The sequence below is a fragment of the Geotrypetes seraphini genome, chromosome 3, assembly GCF_902459505.1.
Source record: "Geotrypetes seraphini chromosome 3, aGeoSer1.1, whole genome shotgun sequence".
In the NCBI taxonomy this organism is placed as follows: Eukaryota; Metazoa; Chordata; class Amphibia; order Gymnophiona; family Dermophiidae; genus Geotrypetes; species Geotrypetes seraphini.
In genome coordinates, this window is record NC_047086.1 from 132596466 (window position 1) to 132617110 (window position 20645).

General features: G+C 39.8%; 1 protein-coding gene across 2 annotated transcripts in view; it reads right to left on the reverse strand.

The window, feature by feature from the left end:
* Positions 1–1021: 1021 nt before the first annotated feature.
* Positions 1022–20645, reverse strand: part of SLC35F6 (solute carrier family 35 member F6) — a 43819-nt gene continuing 24195 nt past the window's right edge. For both annotated transcript variants that reach the window (XM_033938236.1, XM_033938237.1), the window contains exons 3-6: positions 20343–20514; positions 17918–18127; positions 9449–9559; positions 1022–2586 (exon numbers count right to left, since the gene is read on the reverse strand). In XM_033938236.1, the coding sequence (XP_033794127.1) occupies positions 2114–2586; positions 9449–9559; positions 17918–18127; positions 20343–20514 (966 nt within the window). In that variant the 3' untranslated portion in view covers positions 1022–2113. The remainder of the gene's footprint in view (positions 2587–9448; positions 9560–17917; positions 18128–20342; positions 20515–20645) is intronic.

Below are 20645 nucleotides of genomic sequence, written 5' to 3' on the forward strand. Positions count from 1 at the left end.
TAATTGGTCTAATTATAAAAAAGAGATTAGGTTCTTACCTTGATAATATCCTTTCTAGTAGATAGGAATGTTATGCTGAACCTTAGCTTACTCTGTCCATTCTTGTGAGCATACTACAGAAATATTCTCAGAGAGGGTCAGCATAGAACATCGGTGGCAGGCTTTCAGCACAAGCACATGGATGGTAAGCACAGTGCCAGTCAGCGAGGAGGGGGAAGAGGAGAAGGAGATGGACAGTAGCGCCGATTATCTTGGGTGCAAAAGGAGGAGAGCAGCGCCGGTGGCCTCAGGAGTACTGGAGTGGAGGGTAGCAGTGCTAGTGGCCTTTGGGGGGGGGGGGGTAGGAAGAGGCATTTGGAGTGGATGGTCAGCAGCGACATTAGTTTTCTGGGGTGGCTCAAATATAAACCAAGACCTCCATTTTTGGGTCCAAAGATCTGTTTATATTTGTGTACTGTATACAGTCTCAAGCAGCCAGAAACTACATTTATCAGGCATCTACCAATCCCCACGGGTGCTCGTTAACTGTATGACAACTCTTTACATAAGAGGATTCTGTCAATAAGGCCTATACAGTCAGCAGAGCACTGTGTCCAATAAGATTTATTTGCCCCGATGCAGGCGGATGCTGAAATGTGGCTGTATTTGGGTCATTGTACTAATGAGTTTATCCTGGTTGCCATACTCATGTTTATTAGCATCTTTACCGTTTGCCCTCCTGGAGTTGCCACTCCAGGTGGTATTTCTTTGTGCCAGTACAACCTGTTCTAAAACATGAAAAATGCATGTCTATACTGAGTTAGACATCCTTTCTAAAAGGCCACTTTAAACTTGCATGTTAGGAAGGGATCTGTTTAAAATTTAAATGATTTTAGGTTAAATTATGATTTTGAGAAGATATGATTTTCAGAAGATATGCAAGGAATCAGAGATTCTTCTTTTGGCCTATGTACAACATAGAGGAAAAGAAACAGGGAAAACTAAAATACGCCATCTGTTTATCATGAATTCCTGAAAGTCCTTAAAGTTTCAATACAATGTTCTTTTTAATTTAAACAGTAATTACAGTGAAGCATACTATTTTCAGTTCAGTAACATAACTGTCAATATCCTGACTGCATTTTTTTTAAAAGTCATGATGTAGAAGTGTGTTCCCTTTATTTCATCTTTATCACAGCTAGGTGGGGGTACTTGGATGTTCTATCCCATTAGCTAATATCAAACTAAAAAATAAATATTACTTGGCCACAAAGAGATGATAATGGATGGAGTAACTCCTGGGCTTGTACACTTCTTGGTCTTCAATAGTGGGAAAGAAAACATATGTGCAAACTTGGTTATTCCTTCTCTAGCCTACAAGGTTTAAAATTTCGTTCACAAGTAAAATGTAAAGTTCACTGGACTGGAAGATATGTGATCCACATTACACTAAAGATTCTTGATATATCCTTTGATCTTTCATATCTGGGACATATTCAGTCTGTATTAATAAAAAACCAATTTTAAATAAGATCCAATATAACACAAACATCTCCCAAATGAAATATACCAGTTTGTACAATTGCCAGGACAAAACAGTAATTATACCATTATTACTTTGCATTAACAGCCCTTTTTCTTCTTAGGTAAGTAAACTCAGTGGATTCGAAAAGAACTAAACAGAGCATGGCCTGGAGGGAAATTTTGCTATTATTAAATGATAATACTTTTTTGTACCTTTTTCTATGGACCAGTTTCTAGACTAGGAAACCAATTAATCCTATGTGAGCCAAATCTTTAACAGTACTATAAATATAAAGATTCGACCAATCTCATTATTTGATTTCATTAGAAATAAGAGGCTAAGTACTAATTTTCTTCATTTCTCTTACATATTGTTCTGCAGGAGAGAGGGTCACTTTACCCGTTCCTGAAGAGGATATCTAGGTCTTTAATAGATAAAAGGGCAAATTATATCTGTACACTATCTCTATTATCCCCAACCCAAATACAAGCAGATAGTTTTTGGTTCTTATCCGTTTTCTCTCTGAATCACTTACTACTTCCAATGTCTTAAGTCTTAAAGGGAAAAAAAAGTATAGTTGTGAAATGTTTTTTCTTAATCAACTTTTCATCAACTTGGATTATTGATGGGTGTTCGATCAGTGCCCAGGAGGCTCTCTCTTTCTGATATGTCATTTTCAGATGTCTTACACCAAGGGATCTTGTCAAGCAGTGGTTTATGCAGTCCATTGTAGAGAGCTGTCCCCACCAAAAGGATAAGAAAGCCGAGAATCTGAAGGGGATGGAACATCTCCCACCCTACAGCCAAGCTAACAATCCAAATGGCTACCGTCCGTAGACTGTCCAGCACCATTCGTGTGGTGGCACTGATCTCTTTGGTTACACTAATACCAGCAAAGTTGAAGAAGGCAATGCTGCTGATGTTGCCCAACAGAGCCACAATGATAAGGGGTTGGTTGAACATTTGGCAGAAGGCATCGAGGGCATCCTCAAGGACATGCCGGTCATTGTTGCTGAATTCAGTGGCTGGAATGTAGTACATAGGGATAAGCAGCAGGGACAGGATGGTGAAGCCAAAGCATCCTAAAAGGAACAATTAGTAAAAAAAACATTAAGGAAGAGTCTGAATTTTTAAATCATACTTCCCACTTCTGCTTCTAACTTGAGCAACTTGATTCAATATATTCTAGGTCATGGCAGTCATTTTGAGATTGGGGATTGCTCCTGCCCCAACTACATCACTAGATCACCAGTGAGTGTAAGGTAGACCCAGAAGGGAGGGGATGGAGCTCTTATTAGTGGATATCGGATAATCTAGCCTTTCTGGATAACACTAATGTCAACAGTACAAAGAAAGGGGGAAGAGTGTGGCACAGTGGTTAAACTACAGCCTCAGCACCCTGAGGTTGTGGTTCAAACCTACACTGCTCCTTGTGACCCTGGGGAAGTCACGTAATCCCCCCATTACCCCAGGTACTTTAGATAGTGAGCCTACCAGGACAGACAGGGGAAAATGCTTGTAAACCATTCTGAGCTCCCTTGGGAGCTCAGAAAATTGAAAATTGAATAAATAAGAATTTTTAATTTTCAATATTTGACTTTCTCCACAACACACATCACATTTTTCTAATGTATGGTGTTATGGGTGGGACTTGGAATTTTGGGATGTTAGAAGGGGATTTAGTCTTCAGATGATATTGCTTTACCTGTTTCCATTTGACTAACTATTTTGTAAAACTAATAAAAGATGTAAACATAAAAAGGGGAAATTCTAAAATTGGTACCCTATTGGCACCTAACTGAGAATGCTGTTAGAAATGGCAAAAAACGGCGAGGTTGATGCACCTACCAGTGCCTAAATAAAAGGCACTGAAATCGCGCTTATGTAGACATTTTAGGCTGTCGAACGCCAAAGTAGATGTGGCCAACGCCATAATAGGGAAACACTGGCCTACATTTCCAGCGCCTAACTTTCCCACAGGTGCAATTCTGAAACCAACACTGATGCACGATTGACATGCAATTGGGAGCTGCTGATATTAGTTCTGGTTACAGAATCTGGCCCAAACTATGCAAATACATAAAGTAAAAAGTACTGTTACTAAGGACCGCTAATGGATTTAGCTGATACTCCCAATTCCTCTTATTAGGAAAGATTTCTGAGACCACCAGAATTCGTGGAGCCTGAGGAATTTTTCTAGGCACAAGTGTAACATGTAGGGTTGTACATTTAATATGTACAGCACAGTGTGAATCAAGCAGTGCTATAGAAATGATTAGTAATTGTAGATTTCAGGAATCTTTAGAATTTTCTTTTTTAAAAATATCTTACATAGTAATTGCGATGAATCGCTAATGCACAGCGCGATTAATCGTGATTAAAAATTTTTACTCTTCCTGGAGCCCTAGTAAAATGCCACAGGATCCTACACTTCCTTAGACATGGATGATTTGGCAGGATATAAGATTGCAAACAACATAACACCAAAGAAAAATGGGGAGACCCAATGATCCACAGTGAAAACAATCCACCGATGAAAACAAAAACAAAAACATAACACAACATAAGTGCAACATAAGCACCCCGGTCTTTAATGGAAGAACTAACCTACTAGTCATACACACAAGGAGTGACACTTGGCTACACATACCATAGCAGGACAGGTTTATTCACTCCTACCATAGATGAGATCATTTTCAAGCACCTTATTTGCAACTTACTTCAAATTAGTTCCTTATTTTCTAGCCTCTATTGCTCTCTCTCTTTAATCTATATACTCCTTCACTGCTTACACCTTGTTATTAAAATGTTTTACATATACTGTATTGTGTTGAAATTGAGAGATAAGCCCAATGAAAGGAAAAACTCATACTCATCTTCCAGACAGCAAAAGCCTTTAACTATGGCTGATTAGGTGAGTTTATCTGAGGGTATCTCCTATATTAAAAATATTTAAACATCTTAAAATGGTATATTTTTGTATGGTATACGAGTAATTATCTTTGTACTGTAGTTTAAATTTTGTTTTGCGTTTTTATATATATACCAGAGTTTCTTTTTTTTTTTTAGTTGTACATTGTTAATATAAACATACTATGCCATAACTTTGTACTGTACTCTGATTTTTTCTGTGGCTGTAATTGTCTATTCTTATATTTGACTTATTCTTGCTGTACACCACCTTGTGTGAACCCCTTCAAAAAGGTGGTAAATAAATCCTAATAAGTAAATAAAATCCAGAAGACTACTTCCTAAAATAGCTGAAATATGTTTAAGTCCTGGCATATGGGCATCTGTGTGGCAATTTTATAACATGGATGATTTTACTCTGCCACATTGCCATCCATGTTCCTGTCTGGACCTGTTCAAATGTTAGACATTTCGGTTCATGCTGGAATTGATTGGCACATGGATATCCATTTCCCCTGTATGTTAGAAGGGGCTTTACTGTTGGAAGATTTTGTTATAAAATATAAGCACCACCCATGATGTACCAACTTGGACATCTCTATTTCAAGTTTGACATCCTTTCTAAAATGTCATAATATACAATATACCCTGTTTCCCCGAAAATAAGCCCTATCCCGAAAATAAGCCCTAGTTAAGATCGACCCCCCCAAGGCCCCACCCTCCTAGAATGTCCCTGACTCCATCCATGACACTAGTGCTTCCCGATTTGCTGAAAAAAAAAAAAAAAAAATCGGACTCGTCAATTCAGTGACCCTCACCCCGAGGGTCCGAGGCCTTTTAAAGCAGCAGAAGCGGAAGCGCTCTGAATGGGCTGCTTCATGGGCTTCCCCGCTGGGGCTTTCCCTCTGCTGCGTCAAAGTGGGAGGATAGAAAGATGCTGCAGAGGGAAGGCCCGGCCCCAGTGGGGAAGATCGCAAAGCAGCCCGTTCAGAGTGCTGCCACCACTGCTGTTTTTGGAGGCCTTGGAGCAGAGGTATGTCAGACTCATGCTGGGAGGGTCAGTGGGGTTGTGCTGCACAGGGGGATGGGAAGGAGGGATAGAAATATGCTGCACATGGGGGAGGGGGGAGAAAGGAAAGAGGAAGAATTGGGGTGGAAGACAGGAAGGGAGAGATGATTGTTGTACATAAAAAAAAAAGGCATCCCCCAAAAATAAGCCCTACTGCATTTTTGGACCCCAAATTAATATAAGACACTGTCTTATTTTCAGGGAAACACGGGTAATAATGCTATTTATATTCTGCTAGATACCTTATAGGTACTCACAAATCTAAATATTTTAGAAATAAAAATGTTTTCAGCTTATGCTAATTTTCACTTTAATTTTCACTTACACATAAGACATCAGTTTGCTATACGTATATTCATTCCTTATTATTCAATATCTTTTTATCTCCGTTACTAGAAATTAGTCAGGCCTTAGGTTTTATACCATTCTCTTACGCCGATGACATACAACTAATACACCCCTTGGATCCTGGAAATTATTCAGAAATCTTAGATATAAATCAAAAATTGGAAAAAATTCAAAATTGGTTGGATACTAATAAACTTGCGTTAAATATTAATAAAACTAAATCCATTCTGTTTACATGGAAAAAAGAAATAACACTTAGTAATCCTTTTTATCTTAAGCAAATTCAAATTGAATTGGTTCCTTCAGTTAAAATCCTTGGAATAGTTCTTGATGCGAATCTGTCATACCATGATCACATTTCTCTTATAATTAAAACCTGTTTCTTTAAACTTCGTCAAATCAGATCAATCTCTAAATTTCTTACTACTTCATCCCTGAAAATTTTAATCCATTCTTTTATAATATCAAAACTCGATTACTGTAACGCCTTATTTCTAAATATTACAAACAAGGAGAAACGGAGATTACAGATTATCCAGAACACTGCAGTAAAATTAATCTATAACGCAAAAAAGTACGACCATGTTTCACCTCTTTTGAAGGATGCACATTGGCTACCAATTGGCCATAGGATCATGTTTAAAATAATATTTCTTATTTTTAAAACTTTAGCTTTTAACGAACCGCAATTCATATCTAAGTTATTAATTCCATACAAACCAAAACGATCATTAAGATCATCAGAACAGAGTCTCCTTTCAGTTCCGTCTTTAAAGGTTATTGGAACCAGAAGACTAGACATTTTTACAGTTATGGGCCCTCAGTGGTGGAATATGTTACCACAGTATATCCGTTCTGAACCTGATTCTGTTAAATTCAAATCTCTTTTAAAGACTTTTTTATTTAAAGACGCCTATGATTTTTAACACAATTTCAGAATTCTTTTTTTTATCTTGTGCTCTGGTTTTTTATAATACCTTCCCTATTGTTCTTTCCTTTATTTTAACAACTCCCTATTATTGTAACTTTTCCCCCTTTTCCTTAAGTCATGTATGTATCGTTTATATCCTGTATTTTTGAACTATTTTGTAAGTTTCTTATATTAAAATTGTATCATGTACATCGCCTAGAATTTATAATAGGCGATTCATCAAAAACTGAATAAACTTGAAACTTGAAACTTACATTCGTTCAGACTGTATTGTTGAAATATGGACCGTGTTGGGTCCGGAGTTCCCAGTGTATCGTCCTAGATATATTTTTATGTGGATTACCAAGTATAATTTTTAAATAAAGCCTACATCTTGAACATCAACTCTACGGAGAGTCTTTTGTTTCTTCAAGTTATGCTAAAACATATACAGTGGTACCTTGGATTACGAGCATAATCCGTTCTAGGAGCATGCTCGTAATCCAAAATGCTCGTTTATCAAAGCGAGTTTCACCATAGGAAATAATGGAAACATGCTTTGATGCGTTCCCCCCCCGAGAACCGGCATTGCTCCCCTCGAAGGTCCCCCCTGCGATCCGGCACCCCCCCCCACCACGATCTGGCACTCCCCCCCGCCACGATTGGGCACCCCCCACCATGATCCAGCACCCCCCCCCGCCGCTTCTTACCCTCATCTGGGCACCCCGAAGATCGGCCTCCTCATCTGCTAGGCCTTGAGCATCTGCGCATGCTCAAGGGAACGTGAACTTGCAGGTCTTGAGCATGCGCAGATGCTCAAGGCCCAGCAGACGAGGAGGCCGATCTTCGGGGTGCCCAGATGAGGGTAAGAAGCGGCAGGGGGGGGGGTGCTGGATCATGGCGGGGGGTGCCCAATCGTGTTGGGGGGGTGCCGGATCGCAGGGGGGAGGGTGCCGGATTGCAGGGGGGAAGGGGGGCGCTCGTAAATCGAGCCATGCTCAGTTTCCGAGGCACCGATTTTGCAAATATTTTGCTTGTCTTGCAAAACACTCGCAAACCGGTGCACTCGTAAACCGAGGTACCACTGTAATCCATAACTAAACTAAGGGCCTCTTTATCAAACTGCGCTAGCAGTTTGTAATGCAGTGAGCAGTGCTGAATGGCTTGCGCTGCTCCCGACGCTCATTAAGTTCCTATGAGCGTCGGGAGCAGCGCGGACCATTCAGCACGGCTCTCTATGCTAAAAACTGCTAGCGCAGTTTGATAGAAGAGGCCCTTAATTTCACTTGGAGGAACATTCCAGATTTTAGCTATTTGTTATGTTAGAGACTATTCAAATATCTTTCAAAAAATGTAACTTAATTGATTCCAAAGAGATCTGCCACTTCATCCTAACAAAGGCAACAGCAGGTGAAACATATATATTGGGGCCTGTCCAGATAATTTAAAAATCAAAGTGCATAATTTAAAAACCACCCTCTTGGGTAATGGGAGCCAATCTACATTTTGGAGTAGTGAGGTTGTTACAGTTTTTCTTTAATTTTAGATTGCTTCTCAGCAAGTGTAACCAATAAGGCTGCCTTAAAAATGGCCGCTGATCACATGTCAATCACATGATGGCAATCTTTATAGAATCACACTTCGGGAAAGGTAGGTGCTGGAAATGTAGGCCAGGGTTTCGAGGGTCTACATTTCCAGTGCCTACCTTTCACGTGAATCATACCTACGGAGGCACTTTGACGCCTACTGCCACTTCTGGCATTACCTATGCCCACAGTGGCATTAAGTGTCATAAAGTGTCTCTGTAAGCACCATTTTTTAAGGCACTGGTAGGCACCTACAGTTTTTGTTTTCCAAATCCTTTTTTTAAAAATGGTGTTTCCAACTTAAGTTAGGCGCCGTTTATAAAATATGTGCCAAAATGAACATGAAACTTGCTGTATCAGGTGAAAACAAAGTTCCATCAAACCTAGTGTCCTGTTTCTGGCACAGACAATCCCAGAGATTGATTATTTTATTTATTTCCCATTCTCCCAGGAGAGCTCAGAAAAGTTTACATATACAGCCAAACCTCGGTTTACGATTAATGCGGTTTGCGAATGTTTTGCTACACAAGCAAAACACTCTTGCAAATCATGCCTCGCAAAACAAGCGTTGACTCGATTTGCGAGCCCCCACCCCCGGCATCGCTCCCCAGCCCGCCCGTGAAATGAATTATACTCGTAAACGAAGGTGCGCTAGCGGTTTTAGCGCATGCACCGGATTAGCGTGCGAACCTTCGTAAAAGGAGCCCCTAAAGTATGCATCTCATCTAATACTATAAACTCGACTCCATCTGCTGAAATCTTAAGGTATATCAGAAGAGCCATAAACAGAATATTAGTTTTGAATATATTTAGTTTCAAATGATTGTAGCTACTTGAGTGTCTCTCATTGATATTAGACTGAGGGCTCCTTTTACTAAGGTGCACTAGCAGTTTTAGCATGCGCGGCTAAATGCTTACGCCTCCATAGAGCTTGCATTAGTATTTTTCATTTAGTGTGTGGTTTGCGCGCTACTACACCTTAGTAAAAGGAGCCCTGAATCTTAATCAAAAACTGAATGTCATCTGCATAAAAGCAAGTTCCAAATTTTGAAGTAAATGGCAAAGAAGCAAAAAAATATTACATAAAATGGGCGACAGTATCAATCAGTTTGCCTACTTACCCTCTGTGCCTACAGCTCGAAGAGGGTGTACATCATGTTTGTAAACAAACTTCTCTTCTAGGACCATCTGAATAGCTACGATCACCTGTGCCAGGATGATGAGTAGATCACCTAGGAGAGGAGAGAAGACAAAAATACAAACCCAGTAACCTGATGTTTGCTGGAGATGTTGGGAGGGGGGAGGTACCTTTTTTCATGTATGGTGGAATTGCGCTAAGGTTCAACCATATTGGGTTATGATTACTGGCTGCTTGACTGCCTTGTTGGGGGAGCTGGTTTCGCTTACTCCACAGACTTGTTTATTGGGTCTTACCAATTTGAGAGATGTCTGGTGGCGTAGGAAACTACTTCACATGGGTCTTTCTGCAGCCAAATGCTAGCTAGCTTCTTATTGGAAACGGACCCGGGTACCTTTGAAAGGGGAATGGAAGGACCAGGTGGGTTCTTTACTTCATATGGAATGTGTAACCGCTAAACAGCATAGATATTTTGATATGCATCGTAGGGATTGGGATTTGATTTTTGGCAAATTTAGGGGTTGATTATTGGTGGATTTTAGAGGGGGAGAGAAGGGGGGTACTGGATGTTTTCTTTTGGAGTGGGGGTTGGGTGGAATGTTTGGGGTTGGAGGGGGGGAGGAATGGGGGTATTGGGTACGGTATTGTTGGGGGAGGGGGGTTATTATGTGATATGGGTCGACTTGACATTTGTTGGGGATTTCTTGGTGGGATTGATGTGGGTGGTGGACCTTGTATTTTGATTGTGACTATTGTTTAGTACCGGATGGTCCTGATTGTGAATCTAGTTAGTTTCTGTTTGATTTCTTTTTCAATAAAAATTTATTGATATTAAAAAAAAAATACAAACCCAGTAACTTAACTATTTCAAGGACTATTAGAAATCTTGAACGTTTCTAGTAATAGTTCATTTTCTATTTGTTTATCTGATTCAAGTAATTCAGTCTTAGTTTTTCAAATGCAGTTTCAGTTTCAAAGTCTTTCCTCTTGTAAAACTTCATCTTTTATGGCAAATAGTTGATAAAACAGACAGCTTCCTTATGATGGTTAATCTAGGAAGTGCTAAGAGTAAAAAAGTGTAGAAGGAGACCTGAACTAGCTTCTCTTTCAAGCTACTATTTATTTAAACTAATAGAAAATGTTGTCTTTTGAGGGCCTGCCTGATAGTTCAAGTGGCAATGCTGTTTATGGTCTTGTGAGATATCAAAATTCAGTTTCTGAGCACATATTTTACTCCTTAATTTGACTAGTGAAGAAATGCTTCTTTAGTCAAATACATTATCAAACAAAAAGAGGCAATCCAGGAAGAGTGATCTACAGTAGTGCTTCCCAGCTTCTTCAAGCCAAGTTCCCCCTAGATTGAAAAATTTTCAACCAAGTATCTCCAAGCTCCGACCAGCAGAGATTTTGAAAATGGGCATTTTATTGTTAAACAGGAACTAACTAGGCAACATACATGACAAATACAGGTCACTGCAACTGGCGTACAGAACGAGGAATACTTGGCATGATCGATTATATTTCATTCTCATACAAACTAGCTCCATTGACAAGTAGTGAGTCATTCTTACAAGCCGAGTGAAAACGAATAATAACAACAACATTTAGGGCCTATATATAAGAACAGAAAAAAAAGGAAGATCTCCACAAAGTTGCCATTAGTGACCAATATATTTTCATCTTTTCTCTGGCGAAAATGAAACATGAAATCTGATGTTGACTGGGGTATCCCTATTGCAGGGTCTTCCAAAAGTAGGGAGATCCTAGATTCTCTATAAGGAGAACTGTTCCAGCAGCTAGTAATGGAACCCATGCAGGATGGGGCCATACTGGACTTAGTGTTTACAAACAGGAAAGGTGTTTCTGATGTTACAGTGGGTGATCATCTGGTATCCAGTGATCACAGCAATGTGTGGTTTAATATTAAGACAAGTGTAGAGAGGGCTCATTCAAAAGTAAATGTTCCAGGCTTTAAAAAAAACAACAAACAACTATCATCTGGATGGGAACATCTGGAAGAAGTAGGAAAGCAGTGGGCAAAACTGAAAGGAGCTATTGTAAGGGAACAAACCATTTGTAAGGAAAGTAAGTAAAAGTAAGAGGAAAAGAAGGCTGCTTTGGTTCTCAAAAGTAGTACCTGAGAGTAAGGAAAAAGAGGTTAGCTTTCATAAACTACAAAAGATCACAGAAAGAAGATAGGCAAAAATATCTAGAAAACTTAAGAGAGGCTGGTTGAGTAGTCAGTATTCCATGCTACCGTCTCATGTCTGTCTCAACAGCAGACTATGGAATTTTCCTTCAGGAATTTGTCCAAACCTTTTTTAAAACCATTAACTGCAACACGTTCCAGAGCTTGATTATTCTCAGAGTAAAAAAATATTTCCTCCTATTAGTTTTAAAAATATTACTCTGTAACTTCATTAAGTGTCCCCTAATCTTTGTAAATCTTGATGCAGTAAAAAAATTGATTCACTTGAACCCATTCTACACCACTCAGGATTTTGTAGACTTCAATCATATCTCCCCTCAGATATCTCTTTTCCAAGCTAAAGAGCCCTAACCTTTTTAGTCTTTCCTCATACAAGAGGAATTCCATCCCCTTTATCATCTTGCACTCTTTTTTGAACTTTATCTAGTGCCACTATATCTTTTTTGAGATAAGGAGACCAGAACTGAATGCAATACTCAAGGTGAGGTCACACCATTGAGCGATACAGAAGCATTATAACATTCTAAGGGGTCCTTTTACAAAGGCGCAGTAGTGGTTTAACGCACGGAATACTATACTAACACCTTCATTGACGAGGAGTTAGGATTTTAGGCTGCCACGGGGGTTAGCGCGTGATAAAATGTCCGACGCGCTAACCCCCGTAGCGTGCCTTGATAAAGGAGCCTTTAGTCTTGTTAACCATCCCTTTTCTAATAATTCCTAGCATCCTGTTTGCCTTCTTGGCCAACACCGCACATTGAGTGGTAAGCTTCAGCGTATTGTCTACAATGATACCCAGACACTTTTCTTGAGCCCTGATCCCCAATGTGGTCCTTAGCATCCGATAACTATGATTTGGATTATTCTTCCCAATGTGTATCACTTTGTATTTGTGTACATTGAATTTCATCTGCCATTTGGACTCCCAGTCTTCCAATTTCCCAAGGTCTTTCTGCAGTTTTTCACAGCCTGCATACATTTTAACAACTTTGAACAGTTTAGTACCATCTGCAAATTTAATCATCTCGCTCGTAGTTCCAATTTCTAGATCATTTATAAATGTTAAACAGCACTGATCCCAGTACAGATCCCTGCGGCATACTACCTCCTCCACTGAGAAAAATGGCCATTCAACCTTACCCTCTGTTTTCTGTCTGATAACCAGCTCTTAATCCACAATTGAACATTGCCTCCTACCCATGACTCTTTAATTTTCTCAGGAGCCTCTCATGAGGAACTTTGTCAAAAGCTTTCTGAAAATCTAGATACACTACATCAACTGGCTCACCATTATCCACATGTTTATTCACACCTTCAAAGAAGTCAAGCAAATTGGTTAGGCAAGACCTCCCTCGGCTGAACCCATGCTGACTGTCTCATTAAATCACATTTGCCTACATGTTCCAGTTTTATTTTTCTATAATTGTTTCCACTATTTTGCCCGGCACCGAGGTCAGGCTTATGAGTCTGTAATTTCCCAAATCTCCCCTGGAACCCTTTCTAAATGTATTGGCGTAACATTGGCCATCCTCCAATCTTCAGGTACTACAGATGATTTTAACGACAGTTTACAGATCAACAGCAGATCAGCAATTTCATATTTGAGTTCTTTCAGTACCCTGGGATGTATACCATCCAGTCCAGATGATTTATCACTTTTTAATTTGTCAATTTGGCTTAGTATGTCTTCCACGTTCACAGAGATTTCTTTTAATTCCTCCACCCTCTAGGTCAGGAACTGGTTGAGTGGAAGGCGATAGAGGGCAGTGGTCAAGGGAGATTGCTCTGAGGAAAGGGATGTTACCAGTGGTGTGCCTCAAGGTTCAGTTCTTGAGTCTGTTCTTTTTAATATTTTTGTAAGCAATATTGCTGAAGGACTGTCATGTAAGATTTGCCTCTTTGTGGATGATACCAAAATGTGCAATATAGTGGACACCCTTGATGGTGTAAACAACATGAGGAAGGGAACAATACAGTTTAGGGGGTGAAGAACTTCTGTATACGAAAGAGGAACAGGACTCAGAGTGTGATAGTGCATGATGAACTTCAGGTGGCAAAACAGGTTGAAAAGGCAACAGCAAATACTAGAAGGATGCTAGACTGCACAGGGAGAGCTATAGCCAATATCTTACACCCATCCCAATCCGGATTCAGAACCAACTACAGTACTGAAACTCTACTGGTATCTCTACTAGACATAGCTCGAAGTCACCTCAGCCAAGGAAACAAACTGCTAATCATCCAATTTGATTTATCAGCTGCATTCGATCTTGTGGACCACTACATACTCCTCCAAAAACTAGACGCAATAGGAATTTCAGGTAAAGTTCATAACTGGTTCAAAGGCTTCCTCAAAAATAGAACATACAGAGTCAAATCCAAAGACATTCTATCTGAACCATGGTCCAATCCATGTGGAGTACCACAAGGCTCTCCCCTCTCTCCCACACTTTTCAACCTATTCATATCTTCCCTAGGCACCACCCTAGACGCCCAAAATATTACTTCTCTCAGCTACGCGGACGACATTACCATCCTCCTTCCATTCGACATACATAACCCAATCTCCACAGAACGCCTGAAAACTACATTGGAAACAGTGGATAAATGGATGATAGATCACAAGCTGAAGCTAAACTCTGACAAAACCAAATTCTTATTACTAGAGAAAGACAAAACACCATCCCTAACAGAACTGGAAGTAAACTCAATCAAGTACCCTATACAGAACTCCCTCAAAATCCTTGGAATACACTTAGACAGATGCTGTACAATGCAAACACAAATCCAAAAAATCACCCAAAAAGCATTCTTCACAATGCGAAATTTAAGAAAAATCAGAAAATTCTTTAAAAAAGACCAATTCAGGATCATTGTCCAATCCCTGGTACTAAGTATCGTCGACTATTGCAACAGCCTCTACTTACCCTGCCCGACCAACACAATAAAAAAACTACAGACCATCCAGAACACAGCCCTCAGACTCATATATTCACTCAGCAAATACGACCACATTACCAATGCATACCTAGAATCTCACTGGTTACCAATAAAAGCAAGAACACAATTCAAACTCTACTGTCTCATTTTCAAAGTTACCCATGGCACGGCACCCAGTTACCTAAATAACCGTTTTCACTACTACCACCCACCAAGAAAAAGGAGAACACAGAACCTCTTCACCTATCCACCACTCAACGGTACTTGTCGTAAGAAACTCTACGACAACCTCCTGGGGACACAGGCAGCCAAAATAGACTCTGACATCTCTAAATTACTGACCAAAACAACAGACATAAAAGAGTTCCGCAAAGAAATAAAAACACTACTGTTCAAAAAATATCTCCCATCACTCTAACCACCGCCCAATGAGTTCCCAATCAACGACTTCGGAATCACTCATCCATACTATCTCTTTGTCTGTGATCAAGAATGTACTGTAACTCTTCTACTCTACACCTGACTTAACTGATCGAGTTGACATGTATTACCTCTGTAAAATGCATTATCTTCTGCTATATGTACTATCTTCTGTAATAAGTAATATCTTCTGAGAAATTGTAATATCATAACTCTTCACTGTTCCTGTAACTTACTCCTATCCTGAAATGTAATTCTACTGGAATGTCCCAGATATTTTCTATATTGTAATCCGCCTAGAACCGCAAGGCACAGGCGGAATAGAAATCCGTAATGTAATGTAAAAAGGAGGTATTGATATCCCTGTATAAGATTCTGGTAAGACCTCATTTAGAATACTGTGTACAATTCTAGAGGCCGCACCTTTAAAAGGATATAAACAGGAAGGAGTCAGTCCAGAAGAAGGCTACTAAAATGGTTGGTGGTCTTCATCATAAGGCGTAAGGGGACAGACTTAAAGATCTCAATATATATACTTTGGAGGAAAGGAACGAGAGAGGAGATATAAGAGATGTTTATGTTTATTAAAACTTTATATATCGCAAACATAGCCAAAAAGGATCCAAGCGGTTTACAATATATAATTCAAAACAATTTTGAAAAGAACTCCATTCAAAATACAAAAGGAAAGTAAAGAAGAGAAAGGTATATAAATGTGCAGGAGGCGAGTCTCTTTCATTTGAAAGGAAGCTCTGATAAGAGAGGACATAGGAAGAAATTGTGATAGTTTCAGGAGTAATCTAAGGAAATACTTTTTTACAGAAAGGGTGGTGGATGCGTGGAAGTCTCCCGCTAGAGGTTTTTGAGGAAGAATCTATCTAAGATAGTTTTCTATTTAAGATACATTTTAGTCCAAAAGTTATGAAGATTCATTTTTAATTACATAGCATGAGGTTGTATATTTATGCAATGTTTAAATTTTTTGGTAAATGAATTCAATTAATCTATTCATAATGTTATGGGCAAATTAGAAGATATCACAGATGCTTGGCTTTGCATTTCTCAAAACTGTGAATTTGTGTCTGCAGAGATAAAATGCTTCTTCTTCACAGCAAAAATGTTAAAAATATAAAGAGTTGAGAAAAAGACTTTAGCTCCACTGTTCCTTTGTAAACTGATTTACACAGAATCATCAGTTTATATATCTGCACAAGGACTAAGTGCAAGGAGGGAGGAGCAAGCAGTAAAAATGAAAGTGAAACTTTTTGAGAAAAATACTCCATAAGTCTTAGGATCTTTCTATGTATAGCCTGAGGTTTATCAGTTATTCTCTCCTTGCAGGAGAAACCCTATAATGGCAGCAGACTATAAAAGAGACCCAGTATGGGAATATTTTAATGAAGTTCCTCTTCATCCCCTTACCTCTTAAGTGCTAAGTTTATATATCTACACAGGAGCTAAGTGCAAGGAGGAGAGCAAGCAGTAAAACTGAAAGTGAACCTTTTGAGCAAAATACTCTACAAGTCTTGGGATCTTTCTGTGTATAGCTTGAGCTTTATCGTGTTATTCTCTCCTTGGAGGAGAAACCCTATAATGGCAGAAGACGATAAAAGAAACATAGTTTGGAAATATTTTAATAAAGTTCCTCTACCTATAGGTAAGATAGGCATGCTTGCAAAAGGAAAGCAATGCAAGGCCTGGTGCGCCAAACATCATGAGAAGTGCTTTGATGAAGATAATAAAAGGAATATGTTTTAACAGGTAGGATCTTCAGCTTGATAAATATTTTGATTTCATCATATTTCTTAAAGATTGCCTTTTGAACCATCATATTTGAGCAAAAATATATTTATTACTGCATGTTACCGTCATTTTGATACAGTTGTTAATTAAGAAATAGTTGATACAAATATTCCTTTTTTTAGGCAGTATTGAGTGACTGTGAATACAATAAGAAAAACATGATTTAAATCAAGTCTGACTAGTATTTTGATTTTTAAATCAAATCCACCCTGCTTCTCTTCAGTATTTGCAAATCTATGTTTAAATACCCATCTCATCATTCACCATACAATCAGGCCGTTACTTAACTCTGTTGTAATTAGAAGTTTAAGTGCTTTTTTTGGCTGGAGCATTGCAATTATATTAATTATATACAATTTACATTGCTGGTGCTATAAAAATGAACTGATTTTCTCAATTTAATTACCATATTTAAGATTCAGCATAAAAGCTTTTTTCAAAATATTGTAATATGCTAGTCTCCATATCTCCCCGATATTTGAAGAGCTACATTGGTATCTGTGCAGCTCCTAGTTCACTTTACAGATTTATAGTTTAACAGTTAGTATCTAAGGGCCTGTTTTGCAAAGCTGCATGGCAACAGCCCTGAAGCCCTTTAAATCTCTATGGGCTTTGGAGCCGTTACCGCGCTGCAGCCGCTAGTGCGGCTTTGTAAAACAGGCCCTAAGTTTCATATGCCTCATTATCCCCCTCCTTTACTAATGTGTAGTATGGGTTTTAGCTCCGGCAGCGGTGGTAAATACTCCGACGCTCCAAAAAAAAAAAAAAAAAAAAAAAAGTGTTATTTGTTGATGTATTTGTCCTGATCCCAAGTAGATTGACAGGTATTAATTTTACTTAATTTATGTACACATGAAATCCGGTTGCTCTAGATTTTTGTCCATCTGTAACAGAATTACTGAGAAAGGCAGAAGGAATAAAGCAGCATGAGTATTGAGATTGATATTATAGTCCAAGTACCTGTAAATTCCATTCTATATTGTTTGATTGCACCATGAGTTTCTAAATGCAAATACCTACAACAAAGCTTGTGATTTCCAAACTCTACTGGTTTTAAAATCTGCCATCCCATGCACACACCTGTAATAATTTTGCTGAGCTGTTTTCCCTCATTGTTGCTTAACAGATCTGCCAGTCCCACGACCACTAGGCCAGTAATAGTGACAAAAATACCAAGCCACTGATTCCACTGCAGCTTTCGTCCCAGGAAGGCAACAGAAAGGAGCCCTGTGAAGATAATGACTGCTCCACGCAACATCTGAAAACTAGAAGCGCTGGTCATGTTCAGAGCTGCAGAGAAGAGAAACAAGAACAGTATTACTGCTAATTAAAAATTACTCTTTTTGCTTTGCAACCATCCCTTATGTTTCTTAGTTATCGACTTTCATGTGCCATCTTCTTCCACTATAATCCCCACCATTGTGCACCCCACTTTGTTGTCCTAAAAAGGAGCTTTATTAACCACTGCTTAGAGGCCGCATTAGCGGCCCAGTACCAGAGGCATAGGGAACGTCGCACTGTGACTATCAGCATCATCTGCTTAGCCCGGACCAGATTATACAGGGAATCCACCAAATAGGTGAGCAAAACCTCCATGCTTGGAAAAGGTGGAGTGGAGAGTCCTCCATGTCCTCTAGAGACTCTGCCACTTGTTGAGCCCAGCCAAAGAACGTTCTCGCAGCATATGAGCTGCAGATAGCCACCTGGAGAAATAAAGCCGCCAACTTGAAAGAAAGTTTCAGGGTGGACTCAAGCCTCCTAGTCTGAACATCCTTTAAGGAAATACCACCCTCCACTGGGAGCTTAGTCTTCTCAGTGGACCGCTGCTACCAGTGTGTCCACTTTTGGCCAGCACAGCTTGGCCAACTCCACTGTGAGGGGATAAAAGCGGGCCATGGCTCTAGCCACCTTGAGCCCAGAGACTGGCATATCCCACTGTGCAGACACTAGCTCCTTCATCATCTCATGCACTGGGAAGGGCCTGGATGGTCTCCTGGTGCTCACCATTTTGGGTTTTACTCCTGAGGAAGAGGGAGTCTCAGGGGACTCAATATTCAAAGCCTCCAGTGCCTTAACAATTCATGCAGGCAACTCTTCTTTGTGAAACATCGGCACCACAGATGGGTCATCTGCGAGATATGGAGGCAGCTCACCCTCCTCCAACTCCTCCATGGGGTAGCCAATGCAGAAGTAAGGGAACACTCCCTGTGTGAGAAGGGTTAGGGGATGATGGGAAAGCTCCAATGATCCCACCTGTGTCCTGAAGTAATCTGTGCTTTGGTGTGTCACTGCCAGCTAGAGACACTAGCTGAAAGGATCCCTAATCAACGGGTACTGAATCATGGTTATCCAAGAAGCTGGGCCCATCCCCCTTGAGATGATAAATCACAGCTTTGATGTTCTCTATCTCTGCCTGGACTTAACCCATGCGTCTGGATTCATCTGCTGCTGATGACAGGAAAAGGAAGATTTTCTCATTTGGATTTGAAAATTTACCTGTCAGAGATCAAAATACACTCAAACAGGCAAACAAAGAAATCCTCACCTTGGCATACCAACAGTAAAAAAGAAAGGCAAGGGAGATGTCCTTTCAACCAAAAGCAAGCCTTTATTATGCCAAGAGCATGGTCTCAACAAGAATCTTAGTTTCGGTGTATATAAACATCTTCCTCAGGGGACACTTGACAGTGTAGGCAGGTAGCTGATAGAAAACGCTGAGCGTCCCCTTAATTGTCAACATTAATTCTGATGCTCAAGAGTTTTCTCTCAGCTACCTGCCTACACTGTCAAGTATTCCCTGAGGAAGGCGTTTATGTACGCCGAAACCAGGATCCTTGTTGGGATCATGTTCTTGACATAATAAAGGCTTACTTTTGGTTGAAAGAACATCCTCCCTTGCCTTTCTTTTGTATTATCAAAATACACTCACCATGTACTGTCCTCTACCGTGATTTTATTTTATTTTTTGCATAGAAGAGGATGAGAGAAAAGAAAGAGAAAGGTGATACTACAAGGTGAATGCATTTCCTCCCTAGCAAGTACATTTCCCAAAACCCAATCTTTCTTCAGCTTTCTCCTACCTTCCCTTCTCTCAACCTCTCACCCCCCTACCATTCTTCAGCCTTTAATATTCCTCCTGACCAAAGCCCTTTCATTATCCTCCTCTCCCCCCTGCAGCACAAATACCACCTCCTGCTCCCAGAGCTCTCCTAGCAGCTAAGAAAAATCAATTTCCCCTTGGTAACCAAGTTTTTGAAACCCTAATTTGGTTCATCACTGGACTCGCTTCTCCACACACACATTAAAAAACAACAACTAAACAACACTACAAAAATCACTTACTTCTACTTATGAAGTGAAACATGAGGCAAAACAGACCCCAAGCAAGATAGGTTAGCAAGATTGAATGAGAAACTTATTCATAATTCCCTTAAATAGGTTAAGTTGCCTTAAGAATTGCAGGAGACTTGCTCTGAACATGTTTAGAACCTTTGCAATAACTCACCCACATACATGATGCTAGTGCCGGTCATGTCGCATAGTGCAGGTGGCAGAAAGAGCAAAGAGTTGAAGGGTTGAGAAGGCGTCATGTTGGACTCCGGTCTTTGTCTGTCTCTGCACAGCAGAAGGTAGAAAGCTCCTAAACAGGAGAGTTCTCCTAAGAACATGCCCGTGGCCTAGCACAAGCACAAAAAGAAAAGGCCTCATGTTTCCTCAAATAAGACAGACAAAAAATAAATCTTGTTGATGTTTAACTTTCCAGTTCCCGATAGGCCCCCAAGGGACATTCAAAGCACAATGATATTTT